The sequence below is a fragment of the Synchytrium microbalum genome (assembly GCF_006535985.1).
Source record: "Synchytrium microbalum strain JEL517 chromosome Unknown SmJEL517_scf0065, whole genome shotgun sequence".
Lineage (NCBI taxonomy): Eukaryota > Fungi > Chytridiomycota > Chytridiomycetes > Synchytriales > Synchytriaceae > Synchytrium > Synchytrium microbalum.
Genome location: NW_022158414.1, coordinates 31,279 through 53,526, shown reverse-complemented (window position 1 = coordinate 53,526; position 22,248 = coordinate 31,279). Strand labels below are relative to the sequence as shown.

Below are 22,248 nucleotides of genomic sequence, written 5' to 3'. Positions count from 1 at the left end.
AATCAACGAGCCATTTATAAAGTCAAGTACCGCCGTAGGAATGAATTGTGTTGCCTCTATTGTGGCCATTGAATCCCTTCTTGATGCATGTGTCTTGACAGTGGAAACGGTCAAGGCACTGGATTTGACTGAAGACGGTCTTTGGATTGTATTGCTATCCGACAAGGATGAAGTAATTCCACGAGTGTACTGCAATTCAGTGACTGGTGATCTCGTCTCTGTCATACTAGACAATATTGATGTAATCCCATTTAGTCGATGATTCCTCACGAGGGAAAATAGACAATGTTGCAAATATATACAGCATTTATTCTTTCTTTTCAATCTCAAATTTCAAACAATGTTCTTTCTATCTTCTCGCTCTCCTATCTCCATCTCGATCAAACCTCAGCGACTCAACCCACTCTTAGCAGAATACTCTCCCCGCTTCGTTGCAGCATTCGTCTTATAACTCAGCCCCTTGAACCCCAACTCGTTCAATACACCACGTATACGACCCTTTTCAACTTCATCATTCTCGTCATCACTATAAACACATATGACATTACTACCCTTGAATGGACCACGAATACTCGTAGCCACTTTCGACAAAAGACCTAGTCGACCTTTACGTGTAGCATCTAGCATCTCGTACGATCTTCCAAGCATCATCGATCTCGGCAACAGATCTGAATATCATCCATTTGCCACCCGAGTTTGGATCACCTCGATGGATGCGACGTCGATCTACAGTGCGCGAGTATGCCCAAATTCCAGGGTGTGTTTGTGGTTTTTGATGGGGTTCGATTGTGGTCGACCTCATTGAATAAAGGGTAGAGTGAGAGGAGTAAGATACAATAATACAGGGTAGAGTACGACACAGAGAAGAATCAAGCGATAGCCCGCTGGTAAATGGATTTCTTTTTTCTTTATCTCATGATTATGTTGCGTATCTTCCTGATTCATAATTTCCACCATGTTGATTGGCCCATTCGTCGTCATTGCCATGGCTTTTCGATTCCATGCTTCGTCGTCTTCATCGGTCTCGTCTTCCTCATCGTCATCATTATGATTGCTGGTACGGTAATCGTTGTTATTGCTATCATTGCGGTTATTAATGCTGGCAATTCCATGCAGAAGATGACTCTATGTCGTTCATCTTCTTCTTGTTGGTATTAACGAGCCAACTCGGCATCTCGTTGAGCCATATCCTTGTTATCTGCAGTATCTTCAGCCTCCTGTTCAGCAAGATCTATGTTGGATTGGTAGAGATTCATCACGATCTAGGTTTGGATTGGTTGAGACTCAAAGCGTATAAGCGATCCCGTTCCTCTAGATCTTGTTGAGCACATAGTTCTTCAGCGTCGATGTCTAGTTGTATTCGTTTGGCTATAACGCGGTCGTCTTCGGTTCGAGTGCGTTTGAGGGATGGTCGTTGTTGATGTTTATGGTTGTGTGATGAGGGTGCAAGGAAGAGGAGGGAGACGATGAGATTCCAGCAATATTTCTAGATGAAGAAATGTGTTTAGAGTCCTAATCTAGTAAAGCGTGAAAAGTCAATGACAATGTACGTAACGAGCAAAACAAGTCGCTATTGTTTGAGGCCAACGGAGAATGGTAGGGTAACAGAGATACAGCATCCTGCACTCATTTGACAGTTATTTCTGACCTCCTTGCTCAGCACAGATCCCCAACAAGCTATAATTCACGTGTCAAGCAGCTGAACGTAGGAACCAGTTTGAGCAATTGAGCGATGAAAGCTGCAAAAGAAGGCACCTTCGACGCGTTTCAGGCCTTGAAATACTCTCATACGCCGCATAACAACGAAGAACTATACAAGATCTGCACGTGAACCTTAAGAACTAACTATCGCCAGACGAAGCAAAGTTGCTTATCTTTTTTTGCTGAGTACATTCAATGATCCAACAATCCACAGACAAGTTACGTTTATGGCCATGGACAGAGGAACAAGGAGTCACGAGTCACTGCTATCTGTACTAGAACGTGACGATGCATCTAACACTATTGCATTGACTCCTGGCGATGAGGACAATGATACCCTGTTGATGGATCAAGTCGACACCAAACTACCAACTCATCGTAAAACTGGACTATTCCTACTATCACTATGTGTCGTCGCTTTTGTAGTCCAATCGGTATGTTGGAATGCATGTGACATCGCATTCAATCAAATTCATTGGAGAGCTGGGACTTCATGTTGTTTTTGTGTCATTCAAACAACACATCCCTAACACTCTATCTATAGGAAGCAGTCCAATTCCTATCAACATCCTTCGGATCGCCATACTTTGTGCTATACTTTGCGCATGGATTTTACTCAATCCTGCTGCCAATCCAATATGCGTATTGTTACATGAGCTATGGAGACTCAATACACGATTACAAGGCTAGAATACATTCTCTGGCACTTGGTTTGCCATGGCTGAAACATTATGGTGGTGGTAAAGGACATGGGTCATCAGTAGTGATTTCAAGGAGTATATTAAATTTGGCTGTTACGCTGACGCTGTTGTTTACTGTTGGATCTTATTCGTGGTGAGCTTCTGATCAGTTAATGTGCAAGTGGGTTGTTAGAGGGGGATAGAAGTGTGCTTTGGGTGTTTATTTGCGATCCTGTCAGTCTTGTTTTTGCAGCGCCATATCTAAAATTCTTTCTTTTCCATTCTTCACAGGTATCTGGCAGTCTCGAGGATATCACTGGGAGACCTTACGGCCATATACAACACATCGTGTTTCTGGGCATATGCATTATCAGTCATTCTAGGGCGAGAATCCCTTCACACGATAAAACTGGCTTCTGTAGGGCTCGCCATTGCAGGTGTCATCGTAATAACAAGATGGAACTCTGAAACTAATAATAGTACCAACGACAATACCATAAACGACGATACGTCACAACAGCATGGAATGGGATACATCTACGCAATCTCATCCTCCATATTCGCAGGCATATACGATGTAGTATACGCAACACTAGCAGTCCCCGAGAAGAAACCAAGCATGCTGCTATCCGTGTACATAACAGGTCTGCTCGGCATCGTAACGCTCATACTAGGCCTAATACCGTTTCCAATACTGCATTATACGCGATTCGAGAGATTCGAACTGCCATCTATACATTCTGCATCTGCCATGCTGGTCATATCTGTGCTGGGAGTGCTGTACAATGCATCGTTTATGTTGAGTTTGGCTATTACGGGGCCTGTGGTTGCTAGTCTTGGGATATTGTTGACTATACCGTCGACTACCATTGTTGACGCTGTGTTTAATGGCAAGGCGGTTGGGGTGGGGACTTTGGTTGGATCTTTGATGATATTGGTGTCATATGTGCTGATTCATCGGGAAGACTGTGGTGGTAGTAATAAGAATAGTAAGAGCGATGGGAATGTGAGAATGAGGAGTAGTGGGAATACCAGTAGGAATAGTGTTGAGGTGATTGATGATGATGAACGGTGATAGATTGCCGTTTTTTTTCGTTATTACTTGCTATAGAGTATTTTAATATTAGAACTTGCTTCAGCTTCCATACAGTTTGTAAGTAGAATGAATGATTAGTTTATTAAGCATTAAAAAGATTAGAGAATCACATTATTGTTTCAAAGCTTTTCAAAGAGAGACCCAGTATAAATTACCACACCCTTCATGTTTTCTAGTGACCATATCGTGGCTGCTGCTGCGACATCGGCCGACCTGATTGACTAGCACCCTGAGACACCACTGAAGTATTGTTGATGCTTGATACACTGGTTCTCTTGCCCTTTTTACTACTGATACTATTCATAGATTGACGTCGTTTGGAGAAGAAGAAGACCCTTCTCTTTTCCTCTACTGCATCCTCATGCGATGAGTTTGACGATACCAGTATCGGTTGTGGAAGAATCGACTGTTGTTGAGGTGGTTGTTGGGCGTAAATATCTCCGTTTGGAACCGCGAAATAGTGTCGTGGTGGGAGGCCATTCATTGTCGGCTGCTGCATCTGTTGTTGTGGTTGGTCTTTTATAGATCTATCGTATTGCTGTCGAGAATTCGTCACCGAGTTGCTGGATTGACGCTGATGATCAGTACTACTTCCAGCATTAGAATGCGAATGGCTCGAGGTGCGTCTCTTCCATTCCCGTGCAACAAGGGCTAGTTGTGAGTTTTGGTTTTAGCTCAATGTGTGATGCTGATGCATTGACTTTCAACATCGAAAACAAAGAGGTCCGTGCGAGAGGATACCTCTTAGATCGGATTCCCGGACTACTTGTCTGGCTAGTGCTGGATCCTGTTGTAAGTTGTCACTACAATTAGTCTCCCATCTTTGCAGAAAACCCAAACGTTTACGACTACTTGCCAAATCCAGTGCACTGTACAAGAATGCAGAGTCCGTGTCTGCCAAGTGCGAGTTGTGGATCTTGATGACGGCAGCCTCGAATGCAGTTGGTCCTCGTTGCATCGTTTGTAGGCTGGGTGTGTTGTGATTAGAGGATTACAAGGTTGGGGCGGCGCAGTGGCATATGCTAGATAACGGATCCATATGAATGGTGCAGAACTTATACAAGCCCACTCAGATCTCAAGCGAACGCTTATGACAAATGGCTGCGTACGCTTGAAAACTCAACGGGTGAAGGTCATGAATGCGACTTACAAGCTTTACAGGATGTAACAGCTAACCGCAAGTAGAAGAATGATTGATTATGGATATAAGGAATAGATTTGTTGGACGATCAAGCCATGTGGATGACTGAATCTGTTACGTTCCGTTGGCTACCGACGTTTAAAGCAACGTTTTGGTGTTTAAGCGTCCTGATCTAGCTAGATCTCGTAAGGAACACGTCTCCAAACGCGTGAATTATGAACTTACTCTAGGCTTTCTTGTTGTGAGTCTTGCTTGTTGTAGGTTTTGCGATGTCGCAATTTCAGCGTTTCAAATACGAGGCAGTGTAAACCAGATCGACCATCTCTTCTCATACCAAGCTACCAAAGCAAGAACCTCACTACATAGGAAGCTACCTTCTATTATTCATATCATGGCAAGTTACCAGTACCGAGTGAATTCTTCATAAAGACGCCAAATCATTGTTTGATTTGGTTTCTGGTTGTTGTCGTCGAGCCGCTCTTTTCAACTATATGCAAATCACACTTGAAAATGTATCCATTATGTATCCATTAACCGCTTTTATCATTATTTTCACCATAGGGTATTCGACTAGGCGATACTGCCCCTACATTTGATGCTCACACTACAAAGGGCAACTTTGACTTCCATACCTGGAAAGCTGTACGTACACGATCACTCATTATGATCGACATTCATGCTTTGGTCTAGTGTGTTTGGGATCATGTCGAATGTGTTGGAAGTGGAGCAAGACATGACAATCTGGCTTGATTACCTATTCCCCCCTTTTCTCCTGCGTCGCTTTTCGTGTCCTTGTGAATTTATTGAATTCTTACTCAGCTTCGATCATTGTAGGGATCTTGGGCCATTCTCTTCTCGTAAGAATCAAAACAATTACACTCACATCTTCCATGACATCTTCCAATCTACACTACAACCAGTATCTGAAACATCGCATTTCTCTTTCTGATCAACTTAGACACCCAGCTGACTTCACACCTGTATGTACCACTGAACTGGGTGCTGTAGCGCGATTGAGTGCTGAATGGGAAAAGCGTGGTGTCAAAGTCATTGGTATGTTGATTCGTATTCTCATTGTTCTGCTTTGTTTTCAATTTGGATTCGACATGATTGGATTAAGGTTATTATGCACTGCAAACGATCACGACCAAATGTGTTGTCATGGTGTGATATTCTTACGACGTTTTGTTATTCTCAACCATTTTTGATATTTTATTAGGACTCTCCACCAACGAATTGGGTGATCACGAAAAATGGATTGCTGATATCGACAGCACCCAATCTTGCAGTGTTCAATTCCCAATCATTGCTGACAAGGACCGCAAAATTGCCGTGCTTTATGATATGTTGGATCATCAGGTAAACTATCGTTGATTTTCGAAAAAGAATCGATAGCGATAGTGCTCAGCATATGTATCAACATTGATTTATTTCTAGGATATTACAAACGTTGATGCCAAGGGAATTCCATTCACAGTCCGCTCGGTATTCATCATCGATCCAAAGAATATCGTTCGACTGATCTTGACGTATCCTGCTTCATGTAAGCATCGAGATAAAGACATTCCATGTTTTGGGTATTTTACTGATGTCTGCATTTGTTTTTTGCATCATGAACAGGTGGACGAAACTTCAACGAAATCCTTCGTACTGTTGACGCGTTGCAGCTCTCTGACAAGCAACGTGTCACTACCCCTGCAGGTAAAAATCTTCGAACTATGCTCGGCGTATAGCTTTTAGGGTTTTTGTCAAAACACTCAAATGATATGTCTGCCTGCTCATCTAACATTGACTTTACCTGCTAAATCTAGGTTGGAATGGCCCACAAGATGAAGTGATCATTCACCCATCAGTGACAAATGCAGAAGCGGAGAAAGTGAGTTGATTGACACTACGTGAGTAACCTTTCTTGCTCACTTGCATCCCACTCCTTTCCTCTAGCTCTTTCCTGGATATCGCACAGTCACTCCCTATCTCCGAGTCACAAAACTGCCTGACACCAAATGATTTACTCCAGTCCATTGGTAAATTGTTGGTTGTCAAAGTCGGTTGAAGGAGTGCAAAAACATAAAAAGCATCTAAAACGAATCTGGAAATGAAGAGTTTGCAGAATAAATTTATAGTCTCAAGTGTCTTCTGAAACGTGCCGGATTCATGGTTCCTTGTGATTATGCGATTCACCAACTTCGACATCAAACCTGGAGTAGTAGATCGCACGAGAGATTCAGATATGTAGGAATGCTGGGCTACAATGTCTTTGCAATTATGATAGCTTCCACAGAGGCATTCAAGTTTTTTCGTCAAATCCTGAGGATGCACATTAACAAAAAGCAGCAGTCTCAACCACCAACATCTAGGAGACATTGAAAGAATTTTACTATGAGCTTGGAAGTCCTGACTCGGAGTCTCCCTCAACGTGGCGTGTGCGTGACTCCCCACATGTTAAACCTTTGTGACACTCATCGTCACCTTAATTGTCATACATCACCACTCCTCTATTCGCAACCAAACATACTTGACAACCACCTTCAAGACAATCAGAACTATACATTCTCACATGGCTGCTGCTGCCGGTAAGTTGCATCTATCTCTTTCTGAACTACATCAAGTTTGCGGCACACCTCGTTTTCTTTCAAAATTAAAAACTCTAATACCGTGTATTTCTAGGTATTCTCGCTCTCCTGGACGGAACTGAAGCTGAAGCTCTGGCTTTACTGGTAACCTCACTACTCATATCAACTTCCACTGCATTTTCTCAACCTCCGCCAATCCCCCAAAAACATAGCCTAATCTGAAAGCTGCAGTTCCCGGAACCACCACCGTATCTCTCCTCAAGAAGGAATCCGGACAATCGAAATCCACACACGCCATCCTCCACGGTGTTGACACTCTGGCCAACTTGCAAGCTGTACAAGCTAAATTGAAAGATATCTACGCCCCATGCAAACCGTGGGCATTGCAACCTATGGCTCTTGCTGCTGCTGCAGCTAATCCTACTGCTCCTATCGCCCCTGGCGATTTGACGTGGTTGAAGATTGCTGTCTCGAAGGAGGCACTGGTGCCACAGGCCGATCCTTTGGTTGCTGTGTATGTATAGTCGGTTTGGTGTTGTTTCCGATGTTGCTGACGTGCAACTTTACCCTTTTTTAGAAGGAAGGCCATGGCAGCAGGTAGACATCAAACATAGAGGTCTCGTTGACATCCATATTCAATTTTCAACATTTTCGCACAATTACAGAACCTGGATACCACTCCACTATGATCTTTGTTGGACTTGAGGAAACCAAGAGCTACGTTGTCTTGTCTTCAATGGACAATCAAGCCACATTGACCAAGGTTGGTGATGCAACCAAATGCTGAACGAGTACTGAACGTCTAAATTGTATGTTTCTTAGCTCATGGCTGACCCCGACATTGTTGCCGGCGACAAGGCGATTGAAGCGTCAGCAGCTCAATATGCTACCATTATTGGTCATGTTATTGCCAGAGCATAGGCTGAAACGAAAAGTTTTGTGACTCGTCAAAAATTTTTGTTGCATTTTATCTGCCTTTATGTTTGGAAAGTGAAATAAATACCATTGAAATTGACGAATGATTGGTACTAAATTGTACAAGGGCTGGTTTGATTACATTCCGTCAGTGCTTGGAAAACATTCAATTAGGTATTTCCAACCATTTTCAAACGTGAGAAACAATTAAAGAAATGACGTCTCTCGGACGGTTGGTCGATAAGACCGATCGTATATCGTTGTTGAATCACTGTCGAACGAAACCATACTGACACTTCAAGACTGCCAGGTTTGAACAGCTTCGATGAGTAGAGCTACAAACTCATAAGATTATCCTCATCTCAGGGGCCGCACCATTTAGGAAATGATTCATCCTGGGATATGAATTTTCCTGGTGTAGCCGAAATGTTTTGGGGCCAACTGTTCCCAATCCTCCTTTCACACTCCAGACTCATTTATTTCGATCAAAACGTCGAAACTGAACGCCACTCTATATCAATAAATCAACGGAAAGCAAGACATAAGAATGTCTGCATTTGCCGCATGTAAGTGTATCTTACAACCAATGTTGGCCTTTCAGCAATTTCGTCTACCCTGAGTCTCCAAAAACAGTCTAAATCGGCCTTTTGTGTCTTGAGATATCATGGTCCTTCATTGATGGGACTGAAGCAGAAGCAAAAGCTCTATTGGTAATACTTGACACAACTCCGATCTTTTTATAGCATAGCCTCTTAGAGTATCTTAAACATCAGCTTACTCCTCCGACCTTCTACTAGCCCACACTCAAGGCCAAGGTGCCCGGAACAACCCACATCGCCCTCCTCAAAAAGGAATCTGGACAATCCCAGTCCTCCCACGTCATCATTCATGGCATTGACACCGCTGCCAACCTTCAAGGTGTGCAATCCAAGATCAAAGATATCTATGCTCCTTGCAAGCCTTGGGCAGTCCCAACCAATGACTTTGGGTGCATCGGCATTCAATCCTACCAATGCTCCTACTCCGGACGACTTGGTTTGGATGAAGATTGTTGTTGCAGAGGAGGTTATGGCTGCTCGTGCTGATCCTTTGGCTAGTGTGTGAGTGTTGTCTGTGGGGCTTCCTGATACGTGGTGGTGTTTTGCTAACACGTCATCGTTCATAGCAAACGTGTCATGACTGAAAGAGTGCCATCGTGTGAACTTGAGATTGAAATGATCGTCTTGGATGAGCTTGTTAGCGCAATGGCTTGCAATTGCGACTCGTTACGGTCATGGTTCTTTGTGTGTACCCAGTGGATTGACACGTCTACTTGGAGCTGTCTCGGGCAAGTTCCTTCAAGCAGGAATTTTACAACTGGGATACCATGTAATAATGCATTCTTTCTGATATTAGGCCCGTGCGGTTAAGATCATTATCGTTGCTTCACGGTATACTTTCAGATTGACGCACAGAGTGACAGGAGTGTTGTCGTTTGAGTCAGCACGATGGTGAGTACACGAGAAAAAGTTCCACATTACGTAGTTTGGCACCTGAAATGCTTGTACCTCAGTCAACTATCTCGTGAAAACAAAATACAGCTTGAGATTTACCAGAATTGAATGTTGTCTCATTGAGACGATTAAGCTTGATTTTCAAATCCGAACACGTTCCAACAAAAAAAAAATAAACTCGAAATCCACGTTCGGCCTGCCGGTTCTCGTCATCGTTTCAGTCTTGCACTTTGGTTGGGCCCAAAGTAGTTTCAGCTTTTGCAAACTCAGGATTGAACGTCAACCAAGTCTTGGAACGATGCTTACCAGTGATTCTAGGCCACCTTCAAGAGCAGAGAATGATGATATTGGTAACGATCTACTAGTTTGCTGGCCCATTCTGGCTCAATGAACCAAACTGTTTTGACCAAAAAGCTTTGTCCTAGATTTCCACTGCCCTGTATGTCTGGATTGGCTAGTCGACCCAGTCAGTTTCGGTAAATTCCAATATACAATTTAATATTTTATTCGCCTCCCTCTGCTTTGGTGCATCATACTGATAAAACAACGCTTCATCAAAATGTAGAATGTCACCATTCCATTTGTCTGGGCTGTCTGGAACAGACATTGAGCTCAGCGTAAGTCCATTACTGCATTTCATTCTATGGAGCAATTTAATGCAAATAATGCACTCCGTATCATGAAGCAAGTCAACTCCACAAACAACGAAAGTTGACAATGCTATGTCTCACTGTGTATAGGTCATGTAAAGGACAGTGCCCGATCTGTCGACACAGAGTGCTTAGCTTTGTTAGGCATCATACGAACGATGAGCTAGTAAACCACGATCTAGCCAAAAAAGTCGCTCGCAGGAAGAAGGAATCTGAACGACAGCAGGCTGCTAAACTTGCTGCTGAAATACGTGAAATGAAATTAGAACGTCAACGGCGGGAGCAATCAGCTGTTGGTGCTGAAGCTACAAAGTCGACAAGATCTAGTGCCAGACAAGTGCGAAAACAACGATCATCAACAACAGCAACAAAAGTCACTTCTAGTGATGCAGCAGGAGACGACGACTCGGATCTCGAAATAAAAAATAAAAGGCTGTTACGATCTCGTAGTAACACCATGACATCAACAACAATAACAAACCCACAAACAAGAAGCCGCAGCAAAAGTCGACCATCATCAGCTTCAACGTCAATGTCAATGTCAACATCCCATCATTCAACAGCAACCGAATCATCATCCATACGAACGAGATCTCGTGATATACATAATAGTTATTACACGTTACCTGATCTCTTGACAACAGTATCACCAAGTGTATCACCACCCTCATCAACATCCGAAGAAAACAAACAACCACCGATACGGGCATTACGCACTAGGTCTCGACCACCACCGCAACAGCCATCATTGCTATCTAGTAGTAGGGATAACAGTAGACGCACAACACGAAATAAAGGGATATCGTACAGTGAGGTGAATTGCAGTGATGACGAAGATGACCAGCAGAATGATGAATTGCCTGCTGCTGCTACGTATACAAGTCGTGGACTCTCTGTAGTGAAACGGAAGGCGTCAAGTAATTTGATGTCTCTGCCCTCAAAGCTGTCGTCGTCTGAAGATGCTGATTTGGAGGATTCGGAGGGGAGTGATGCTGGTGGCCGTGGCCGTGGGATGTCAAAGAGGGTTACGAGGAGTAGTATTGCTGCTCGTCGTTCTCGATGAGGAGAGAGAATATGGTGTTTTGTGTCAGAAGGAGGAAAAATAATGAGGTTTTGTGAAAAAGAGAGAGAAAGAACCCGGAATGTTGTAGCATATAAAGAAAAAGAACCTGATTTCGATTTTGCGTTTTTGAAAATTGTATAGTAGAAATGCACAAAAGAGCGATATTACACGCAAATAAAACTAAGTTGAGATACCCACACTACATCTTAAAACAGTTACGTCGCAAGGCTCTGATAAGGCGCCGCACGACATCATCGCTTCAAACACTCGCGAAAACAGCCATCCGAAAACAAGATCACACCAGCACACAATCAGCGATACAGAGTTTCGAATCACTAGTTTATATCTCAAAGTTTTAAACCGCAATACATAAAGGAGAAAAGCAGGGCAAGATTTTTTGTTTTAGCAATGCATGTAATGAATTGGGTGCTTTCTGCAACATCAAAAAAAGTTTTAAAAAAAAGTTCTCTCGAGATGGGTTATATATATCGGATTATGGGTTGTCGTAGTGGTGATGGCGGTGGTGGTCTACGTTCCCCGAGTTACTTTGGTTCTCTACAAGATCAATATATATGGGTGGTCTCGAGGTTTTCCTGTTCTACACTTTTTTTTACGGTTTTTGGTTGCTATTGTTGATGTTGGGACCCTCCCAATTCTCTAAAAAAGGTTCTCGGTGATTTAATGATACTATTGCTAAAAAAATATATAACTCTTCCACAATTCTTCTGTTCTGTATGGCGATAATATATCCTTTTGGGTTTTGGTTGGTGGTTGTGTAAAAGGCGAGGGGGTTGGCGAGTGTTTTGGGAGAGATTTTATAATACGTTGGGAGACTTCGACAAACTACATGGTTTTGGCCATATCCTTCTTCTTCTTGTTTCGTGGAGGTGTGACTGGCCTGCCAGAGTTCATACCGCCGTATGCATACTTTTGCTTCTTTTCTGCTGGCTTTAGGATCTAGAAGGTCGTAGTATGTTAGTCGAGAGATCAATTCAGATTCTGTAATACGATTAGTTGAGTTGCTTTTTCTTGTGATTTGCATCTTGATATCACAATGTGCAAATGCAACCAATATCACGATTGCATTGTTATGCTTCCAATACGTATCGGATAACACAGATGCTTCTCTTGCTCCCACCCTCCCGCCACGTCAACAGATTCAGCAGTAAGCAAAAACTTCTGATCCTCAAGCATATAGCGTAAGCAACTAAACTTACCTGGAAGGAGCACATAAGCGTCTCATCTACACTCATCATGGCACCTGCATTATCAAACTCTCCACAATAATTGGGAGCTGAGAAGAGCGTCACCAACTGTCGTTTAGCAAAGAACTCATATCCATCTTCAACCACTTGATGAGCTCGACAAATCAAATCCAAGTCATGTTTTTGCAAGAATCTTGTCACGACATCTGGACCAAAGGTGAATGATACACCTCGGTCATTTTCAGACCATCCGGCGATATCCTTGTCTGGATCAGACCACAATAAATCACACAAGAGACCTGTGGTACATAGAAAATAGTATTTTAGAATGGTGGTAAAGGCGGTGTTATGAATTTGTCGATGGGGTTCATAGACGATGTGAGGAGGATGTGAGGGAAGATATCTGACAAAAAGTCGTTCGTCTTCCTCCTGAAATCCTTTTTTGCCAGTATCATTCATCCAAAAGAAATCAGAGGTCTGTATCTCTCGTCTTCTCTCCTCGTACAATCACTCTGCTATGGCACGCACTCTCATGGATATAAAGCACACTCTCCACCAATGTTCCAGTAAAATCTCTCCCTCCATCAGACTCTCCATAATCACACATTTCAATCATAAAATCACATTTAACACAACACGATTAGGTCATCATTATGCATACCTGTATCTGGTACATCTGTCGGTCGCATGACTCGTCTGATTTGCTCCATACTCTGTAGATCGGGTGATAAACCACCATGCATTGTAAAGATTTTTTCATCAATGATGGCAGCGATAGGTAGACAATTGAAGCAATCTGTAAAGGTTTTCCATAGTTTAATGTTGTACCGCCGTTTACCTAATGTGATCCCGATAAGAGTGTTAGTGATTCCACGTCCATGGTCAAAAGATTGCGACTTTTTGTCTATCACTATCGCATATCATACATTCGTCATAGAATCCATAGATTCGATTGATACTAGCACATTCGTGGTTTCCTCGTAAAACAAAAAAGTTTTCGGGATATTTGATCTTGTATGCCAGTAACAGACAAATTGTTTCCAGTGATTGTTTCCCTCGGTCAACGTAATCTCCCAAAAACAAATAGTTTGCTTCGGGAGGGAAGCCTCCATATTCAAAGAGTCGTAGCAGATCGTAATATTGTCCATGGATGTCCCCTGATAGTGTAAAGAGAGAAGAGTATATCGTGAGCACGAGTTGTATACTTTATAAGGTGCAACCACTAAATATACCACAAATCTTTATTGGGGCCTCCAGTTCGAGTAGGATTGGTTGGTTTATGAATATTTCACGTGATTTTGTACATAGATATCGGATTTCATGTTCAGCGAGTTGTACTTGTTTACCAGGCCTACTACCTCTCACTATTTGAAGTTATATAGTTGGTGAGTAACAAGATTTGGTCGAGCATGATGATTATAACGTAGACTGGATTGTAATGATGTTAGTATGTCCCTCTGTCTCGTCGTCAGGCAAGATGTTTCACGTTGTGTGATTATTTCTAATAAGTTGTCATGGGACACCATTATCTGTACCATCATGGCACGTAGCACGATATCAGATGAGATATGCCAAATGTAGGCAGAGCATGATGATGAAATAAATGTGATGGGAGAGAATCCCCGTTAACATCAAGCAAGACCCATAGGGCCGTGTGCCTTTGTCGTATAAAATTCCTCCGTTTTTTGTGTTTTTTTGCTTCGACGAGATTAGAGGCGAAGGGGCGAGCTTCAAATAAAGCACGACAGAATAAAGTGCCATTATAGTGGATATAGAATAAAGTGACTTGTTCAGCTGGGTTGATTTCAGTTGAGCAACTGCCATCTCCCTGAACCCGCCGCTCGTCTCCACCACACAAAGAGAAATCAAGCAGGAACTAGAAGCAGCTATAGAATCTAGGATGGGATGAGCACGTAATATTACCTTCTAATAATCTCTCAATGACAGAGTCGACGTCCACTTCCTGGTTGTCTGCCATCGTAACCTTGTCTGTATGTGCCTGTGTGTGAATGTGTGAGAGAAAGAATGAGGTAAGATGACAAAAACAAGGCCATTCTACAACATGGTTTATATACGGCAACTATATAATGGTGGCGCCATTTTATGTCTAGCATCCATTCCAACTTCTTCCTCCTTGTACAGATTCATAATGACACGTCCACGGTGAGGTGTGACTTTTTCTGCAAACATTATCGGAGACAGACGGGAGTGAAGAGACAGTAGATGAATGTGTAGGGCAAGCAGAATTCATTCTCATATTCGCATATAATTTTTCTGACTCATTTCATACGCAAGGTTTAGAATGGACTACCAAGATCTGAAGAGATGGATACAAACAAAATTTCGCGCTGCCTACATATGATACCTTGCTTCCAAAGGTGCGTTCCTTGTTCTCGAACATTACAAGTGAAGTTTCCATGGCTCTCTTCCCAGCGACCTGTCAAAAGTTGCATTTCGTGGTTCTCCTGAAAAAAGCTTAATGCTTCGCACCAACAAACTCGACCAAAACACATCAAGAGAACTGTTATTGAAGCTATAACATACATTCACCAAACATGGTCAACATGATGACTGCATGCTTTACGCTGTTTCTCGCTGCATTCTCCTTATACAGTGAGTATGCGTGTCAGTGAACGATCGCTCATGCCGAATGCCAATCTTGGATTGCTGAAAGTCAACCGAGTCAACCTTAACACATTCTCATACCCATAGATCATGTTATGGCTCAATCTACAGTCACCGTCATGGTCACTCATACTGAAACTATAGTCAGCACTATCATTGTATTCCAGACTCCTCATCCAGACCTTGCAACGCCTCCACAACCAGCTCTGGCAACTCCTCCACCACCACTAGCTGAATCAGGAGCACCACCACCCGCTCCTGCAGCCAATCCATCATCTGGTGTCGCCATATCTCCTATTGCTGCTACCAACAACGAACCCACATTCACCACCAATGTAGTTCCCATCGCGTCTACTCCAATCGTAGTTGCCCCTATTGTATTCACTCCAATCGCAAGTGTCCCCATAGTTGCTTCTCCCATAGTAGCAACTCCCGTCGTATCTGTAATCGAAACACGCGGCGGTGTATTATTATCAACTTCGATTGTAATACCTCAACCGACACCTTCTGAGCAAGTCGCTCAATCAAGTTTCATTGAAACTACTCCTGCTACAGTATCGACTCCTCTTATAGTATCAGCTCCTGCTACAGGTACCGTAGCTCAACCAACACCTTCTGAGCAAGTCACTCAGCCAGGTGTCGTTGTATCGATTCCAGTTATAGTATCAACTCCTGCTACAGACATCGGTGAAGCTCCTACTCCACTTGAATCTGTCGTAGCAACTCCATCAATCAATAGTCAAGCTCGTGCCAGTCTTATACCTGACGCCGACAACAACGTAACTGGCACTGGCAACGCTATAGCCTATCGTAATGGTACTGGAAATGCTACTAGTCACTCCAACGGTACTGGCAATAGTGGCAGCTCTGTAATCATTGACTTTGGAAACAACAACTCTACAGGTGGTAGTGGATCAGAAGCTACTGCAGCTCCAGGAACATCTGCATCAAGTGGACTTGCTGACTACATGAGTATTGGTATGGATCTTGCTACAGGAATCAGTATGTTCGCTTGGATGGTGTTGTGAATATGTAGGTAATGTGAATTTGGTTGTGATTGTACAAAGACACAGAAAATAATATTAAATTGATAAAATACACGTATGTAAACGGATAAAACACGTCTATTCCGTGTATCTTTGCCTTTGAATTGAAATCGATGAGTACTGAGAACTTACTGACTGGCTGGTCCACAGAAACTCAAGCGACGGAAAGGAGGAAGCTTGAAGAAGGAGGATTCGATAGGGAAATATAGTAAATAATAACAAGATTCTGACTTGGATCAACATGTGTCCGGCTCCTGCTTTCGGGGGCTCGTCTTTTGACGAAACGGATCATTTGGACTCACCATTGAACGCAAAGGTTATTACTATTCCACCTCCTGTAAAATCAGCTTCAAGACCAAGACAACATCCACTATATCTTACACGTATGTAGTGTTTTGACTTGTATGGTTATATCTACAACAACCACGCTAACGTGAAAACTAACCGGACATGTAGAAACTCATGAAATCATGCGAACAAAAGGTGACTCCCTTAATTGTTTCAATTACTTCGTTCAATTCATTTTCTAACTTTTAAATCCTTTATTTATTGTAGTGGTCGCAACGATCGGGCCTGGTACCTAGAAAAGCTTTATCTTCACGCAAACTTTATCGTTTCGTTTACACCTCTTTCATTACTGTAGCATCATCATCAAAGAAAATGCTCGCAGAAATGATTGAAGCCGGCATGAATGTAGCCAGACTCAATCTTTCTCATTGTACACACGAGTTTGCTCAAGAAGCAATCACAAACATTCGTTCCATCCTGACAGAGACAAACTCTACTGCTGAAGTCGGGATATGGGTTGATATTAATGGGCCCAAAGTCAGGTAAATGATCCAAGACTGAGTCTTTTAGTGTGTTGGGTCATGCGGTTGCTTTGCGAAGATCCGAATAAACAAGTCGCTCCCATTTTCTTACGCTCCTGTGTCTAACATTCGAATCGCATATTCGTTTTAGAACTGGAAGTCTGAAGGATGAAAAGCCAGTTTTCTTAAAAGGAGGAGACAGCTTCTTCTTTATTAACGATGTCAATGAAGTTGGTGACAACACGAAGGTATGGTGGTTGTTAAAGAGCAAGGAGTTAAACAAAGACAGAAGGATTACAAAATATTGATACCACATTTTATTAGATATCAACAACGTATACCAAAGAATTGGTTAGCGTTGGTGATAAAATGTACATTGACGATGGTCTACTCTCATTCACAGTTGTGGAACGTCTACCAAATTCTATTCGTACCATTGTTGACAACTCTGGTAACGTTCTTTGAATGGGATTATTGCAATTGTATACGTATGTGGGTAAAGTGACTCACATACAAATCTTCCTTGGAAACATTTTTAGGCTGGTTGGGTGAAAACAAGGGAATAAACTTTCCCAGTTATATTATTGAAGAGCTACCAGCAGTCAGTCCCAAAGACGAAGAAGACATCTTGTTTGCCATCAAGCTTGGTGTGGACTTCTTGTCTGTATCTTGTATTCGGAATGTGTCTGATGTTGAAGAAGTCAGGTATGGGTCTTCAAAGCTTTCCAAAGGGCATTTTGCGTCCACGTCTGACATTTTTGGCGCTGTCGGCATCAACTGTTTGAACAAATGCGACCATCAAACCCAAGATATTCACAGTCAACGCAATATAGAATCCTGTTGGGTAATTCCAAAGTCAAATTACTATCCAAAATTGAAAATCAACGTGGAATGGAAAATTACGAAGCCATCTTACGATTATCTGATGGGATTGTCATTGATCGAGGATATTTGGGTGCTGAAGTAGACGTAGAAATAGTTACTACTGCTCAAAAGCGAATGGTGACGTTGGTAAGCTGAAGCCATTAAAATCCTTGTTGTCTGTTTTTTGTTACCTCGAAAGCGTTACCTAAATTCCCAACATTTTAACCTGTTAGGCAAACACCGCAGGAAAACCAATTCTAGTAGCGAATCAAATGCTAGAATCTATGAGATCTCATCCTCGACCCTCCAGAGCTGAGGCTGCTGATGTAGCTAATGCTGTCATGGATGGTGTTGATGGGTTGGTATTATCAGCTGAAACAGCTGTTGGTCTTTACGTAGTGGAAACCATCAACATTATGCGTAGAATCTGTTTGAATGCTGAAAGGTCTACCAACTGTAAGTTGCCTTGCTGTTGAGTGGAGAGTTGGGAAGGAGCAGCAAAAGAGAAACCTCCGTATTGTCAAAACATAAAAGCCAGTTTCTAACATCTCTCTATCCTTTCATAATGTAGATTTGGAATTCCAAGCACGTCTAATACGCAACATACCCAAACCAATCCCAGTATCAGAATCCATTGCTTCATCAGCTGTGACGTGTGCTCGTCAAGTCAATGCAGCAGTACTTGTATCCGTCACTGAATTGGGAGGTACTGCTCGGTTGACTGCCAAATATCGTCCGTTGGTGCCTGTAATTGGAGCAGTATTGCATTCGCAACAGCAAACTGCACGACAATTGGCATTGAACTTTGGAATTATACCATATACGCATACTGGTGACGAGGTAAGAGAAAAAATTGAAATGAAACTATTCTACCTTCACAGCTTTGAATTCACTCTTCGTCCTTTCTCTAGGATTCAATTGTGACCGAAACATTACGTGAGTTGTCGCCTTGGTTGCTGCCACTTGAGGATGGAGCTTTGCACCTCTGTAGCGATCGAAACAATCAAGTAACCCTTTTTCATTGTAGGTTTCGCAACAGAATTGGGAATATGTAAAGCTGGAGATGTTGCCATCGTGACTGCTGGTCAACAGATCGGTTTTATGGAAGGAACGACAACTAGAATGCAAATATTGTCAATTCCTTCCTTTGAGTAGAAACCTATTGAAAGGAGAGAAAGAGAGGGTCGGACCTCTGAGTGTGGTGCTGGTGACAAAATAGAAGTTTGGATGGATGGGGAGCTTACAGAAAGCACTTTTATATATCATAAGAAATGGTTTTCTGAGAATATATGTCTAGCATTACAATATCAAGCCTGTTTTCGCGGTATTGGATTTCCTGAAAAAGTAGTGTCTTCTCGTGCAATTCTCGTGTATCGTCGTGTCTTCTCGTGGTTTGGTTCCTAAATCAAAAATGGTCAGCACTTGAAAAAGCAACTAGAAGAAACCGACAACCCGTGAGATCTACTGAGGTATAGATCGTCGCCCTTAGGATAGTTTCCTGAAGTGCTGACGCTAGTGCACAATTGCGTCGTAAACCGCAAAAGTAGGTGAATTTGTCGAAAAGTGCCTGTGAGCACACCAGCGTCAACACTTCAGGAAATTATCCTCAATCACTAATTGCTTCGAACGTACAGGACCTCATGGAGCTCCCAGAACTTATCGAGCATCTGGTTACTCGGGGATCAGCCACATTAGAAGACGATACGCTCCAAGTAAGCCCAACATCAACACCAAAAATTACAAATTCAGATCCCACCATAACTCGTAAACTCAAACACATAGGCCATCAAAGCTGAATGCAAGCAATCGGACAACCATGTACAAATGGCATATACTTGTATCATGGACCAGCTCAAGAAGCCGCACGCTCAAGTATACAAAATGGTGGTTTTACAGTGACTTGATCAAACTCAACCAACCACGTTTTCTCGTAGATACGATATTCATGCGTTCAGCTGGCCGATGTCTTGTTTACAAGATCTCACGAGTTTAGGATATGCATGCTGGACAATATGCCAACATTCTTACCACTAGTACTTGGAATAAACGATACTAAACTGCCACCGCCCAAGGAATGGGGTGTCAAGTTGAGGCAGCTGGCTACTAGTACGCTCAAGCAATGGCATGATAAGTTTGGTGCTGGGTATAAGCAGGTAAACGGGTTTTGGTGGGGTCTGGTTTGTCATAGGCAAATTAACGTTTTGTTTTCTTAGCTTCGATTGGCGTTTACATACCTGCAAGAGAATGCAGGAGTGTCTTTCGCACACGAGGATATCTATTTCGGGCCAACGCGGGAACGAGCTTCGAGAGATGTAAGGCGATGGTTTTGTATGCATTACTCGTGCTGTGCAAGCTCAGACCTGTTTATTTGTAGACAAGATCGCAAGAAGTGAGATTGCAAAAGTATAATGCTGCCGTCGCAGAGATGGAGAAACAACGTCCCGACGTGTTGGAAAACCTCAAAGTCATGGTAATGAACTGTATCTCTAAGTAGACATACTAGCAGCCTGCTTCATGTTTCTTGTCTCGTCTCTAGAACGGCTGCTTTGAAATTCTAGTACCGCGACTAGACGCTCAAACACCACCAGCACCTCCTCCGCAATCACAAGATGCAAACCTCTCGCATCAGAATATGGCACAAGAATATGGCCTTGGATCTAATAGTTATGAATTGGTCATTCAAGTGCCTAAAACGATAAACGTAACAGAGACCAAGGAGAATGCGGTAGTGTTTCAAACTCTGAGAGAGGCATATAAGGAGTTGTTGAGTCATCGGCAACAGATCTTGTTGTGGTTGGATATTATTACCAAGTTTGGAGTTGAGGTATCAAACCTATTGCATGAAGCCCAAGAGCTGTTAGACTTTGTTTTGTTGTCCTTTATATCGAAATCGAATCCTTTCTTTAGGACCCTACTCGCCGAAATACCATCCTGCGCAAAGCAGTAGATTTGAAAGCAGCCATCGACGATGTGAAATTACAGGCATTGGCATTGTCTGTGCCACTAGAGCTGCCGCACGAAACTGGAGACGATGAGGACTATGAAGAGGAGGAGGAAGACGATGATGATGACGAATTCGTAGAAGTGAAAGCTTCATCATCATCTAACAAACCCAAGGTCGTTGCTCTACCAAAACCTGCTCAGAAAACAGGAACAAGACCTGACGAAATCCTTCCTGTTTACGGAGCTAGTGTTGTCACTCCTGCGCTAGGAAACGCTCCTATATTCGCTTCTACAAAGATTAATCCAGATGTGAAGGGGAAGAAGCGAGATGCTTCGGATGATGCTGATCCCAGGCATGTTTCGTCTCTTGGTTACCTTTTTGGTTGTTGAGATAGTATGAAAATACTCATAACCAGTCAATTAGTTCTGTGAAAAGGACCAAGATCTCCAGACTACCTATAACTATCGTTCCACCTGGAACAATTGTAGATACTGAATCAAGTATGTCTTGAGTTGTGACTTTTGGATGAACTACCGCCAATAAACCTAAGGCCAACCTGCGTTTTTAGATCTGAGGACAATAGCTCCAGTCGTTGAATATGCAGATGACTTGTTCTATTGGGATAAGCAGGAAGTGGCATTCAACAAGACTGGAATAGGTAAACATTGCTTCTTTAGACGTTCTGAATTCAAACGTCCTGTTGTTTAATTGTTTGTCGTCGTTATTAGATTTCGCTCATAGATTCTATGGCTCTGTGCAAGAAGAGCACATGCTATCAGAAGATACCTTGGCTGATTTGAAGAAGCGAGGTGATTTATTACGCTACACATCCTGCTTTTTGCAGTGATGATACTCACAGCTTTTCCATTCCCATTCAGTGGTTTTTGTCACCCACGAACAAGAAGAAATAACACCATGTAGAGCTCGTCTCCCAAACGGCAAACTGTGTCCACGGCGAGACATTGAAATATGTCCCTTCCATGGTCGCAAAGTCGCTCGCGACGATGCTGGTATAGCACTCGATACCAAAGACCAACAACGAGATGCAGAACGTGAGCTCGAACGTCAACGACGTAAAGCTACTGCCCTGCTAGGATCGTCGTCGGCTGCATCAGGCGCAAATGGGACTGAATCTGATATCTTGTGGCAGCAGATTGCATATGATGTACGAGTTAATCTCGGGCTTGATGGTGTTGGAAGGCCTATTAATGGCACAAGAGTCGCAAAGAAGGAGGAAGGACGAGGTGGTGCGAGAGGAGGGCAGTCAAATAAGAATGGGTCTGAATTGATTGATCTTAAAAAGAAGAAGGAGACACCCAAACAGCGGATTGTCAAGAAGCTTGAAGCTGCTAAAGCTAGTGTGGAGGCTGATTTGGAGTATGAAGCTTCTATACGCTCCAAAGACAGGAACGCTTTTCGGGCTGGGAACTAGTCCAAATATTG

The 22,248-nt window shown here is 42.8% G+C and overlaps 5 protein-coding genes across 5 annotated transcripts; 4 read left to right on the top strand and 1 right to left on the bottom strand.

The window, feature by feature from the left end:
- Positions 1-1,934: 1,934 nt before the first annotated feature.
- On the top strand, positions 1,935-3,456 carry SmJEL517_g05922 (uncharacterized protein; the record flags this gene model as incomplete). Its single annotated transcript, XM_031171848.1, has 3 exons — positions 1,935-2,135; positions 2,246-2,535; positions 2,673-3,456. The coding sequence occupies 3 exons, from the start codon at positions 1,935-1,937 to the stop codon at positions 3,454-3,456; spliced, it is 1,275 nt and encodes a 424-aa protein (XP_031022187.1).
- Positions 3,457-5,009: 1,553 nt separating this feature from the next.
- Positions 5,010-6,625, top strand: SmJEL517_g05921 (peroxiredoxin; the record flags this gene model as incomplete). The annotated part of the gene is made up of 9 exons (XM_031171847.1): positions 5,010-5,030; positions 5,180-5,260; positions 5,453-5,475; positions 5,577-5,671; positions 5,838-5,977; positions 6,056-6,161; positions 6,239-6,319; positions 6,430-6,494; positions 6,560-6,625. 9 exons carry the CDS (start codon positions 5,010-5,012, stop codon positions 6,623-6,625), a joined length of 678 nt encoding a protein of 225 aa, XP_031022188.1.
- Positions 6,626-12,155: 5,530 nt separating this feature from the next.
- SmJEL517_g05920 (uncharacterized protein) lies at positions 12,156-14,707 on the bottom strand (the record flags this gene model as incomplete). Its single annotated transcript, XM_031171846.1, has 7 exons — positions 12,156-12,269; positions 12,530-12,816; positions 13,179-13,355; positions 13,444-13,674; positions 13,750-13,881; positions 14,441-14,506; positions 14,593-14,707. 7 exons carry the CDS (start codon positions 14,705-14,707, stop codon positions 12,156-12,158), a joined length of 1,122 nt encoding a protein of 373 aa, XP_031022189.1.
- Positions 14,708-16,429: 1,722 nt separating this feature from the next.
- Positions 16,430-19,016, top strand: SmJEL517_g05919 (pyruvate kinase; the record flags this gene model as incomplete). Its single annotated transcript, XM_031171845.1, has 12 exons — positions 16,430-16,571; positions 16,645-16,671; positions 16,744-16,764; positions 16,832-17,018; positions 17,149-17,245; positions 17,322-17,448; positions 17,537-17,702; positions 17,831-18,008; positions 18,095-18,317; positions 18,433-18,701; positions 18,773-18,797; positions 18,889-19,016. 12 exons carry the CDS (start codon positions 16,430-16,432, stop codon positions 19,014-19,016), a joined length of 1,590 nt encoding a protein of 529 aa, XP_031022179.1.
- A 485-nt stretch (positions 19,017-19,501) lies between these two features.
- SmJEL517_g05918 (uncharacterized protein) lies at positions 19,502-22,237 on the top strand (the record flags this gene model as incomplete). The annotated part of the gene is made up of 11 exons (XM_031171844.1): positions 19,502-19,573; positions 19,644-19,733; positions 19,796-20,014; positions 20,075-20,173; positions 20,236-20,331; positions 20,398-20,685; positions 20,769-21,161; positions 21,221-21,305; positions 21,374-21,463; positions 21,534-21,614; positions 21,684-22,237. 11 exons carry the CDS (start codon positions 19,502-19,504, stop codon positions 22,235-22,237), a joined length of 2,067 nt encoding a protein of 688 aa, XP_031022178.1.
- Positions 22,238-22,248: the final 11 nt, after the last annotated feature.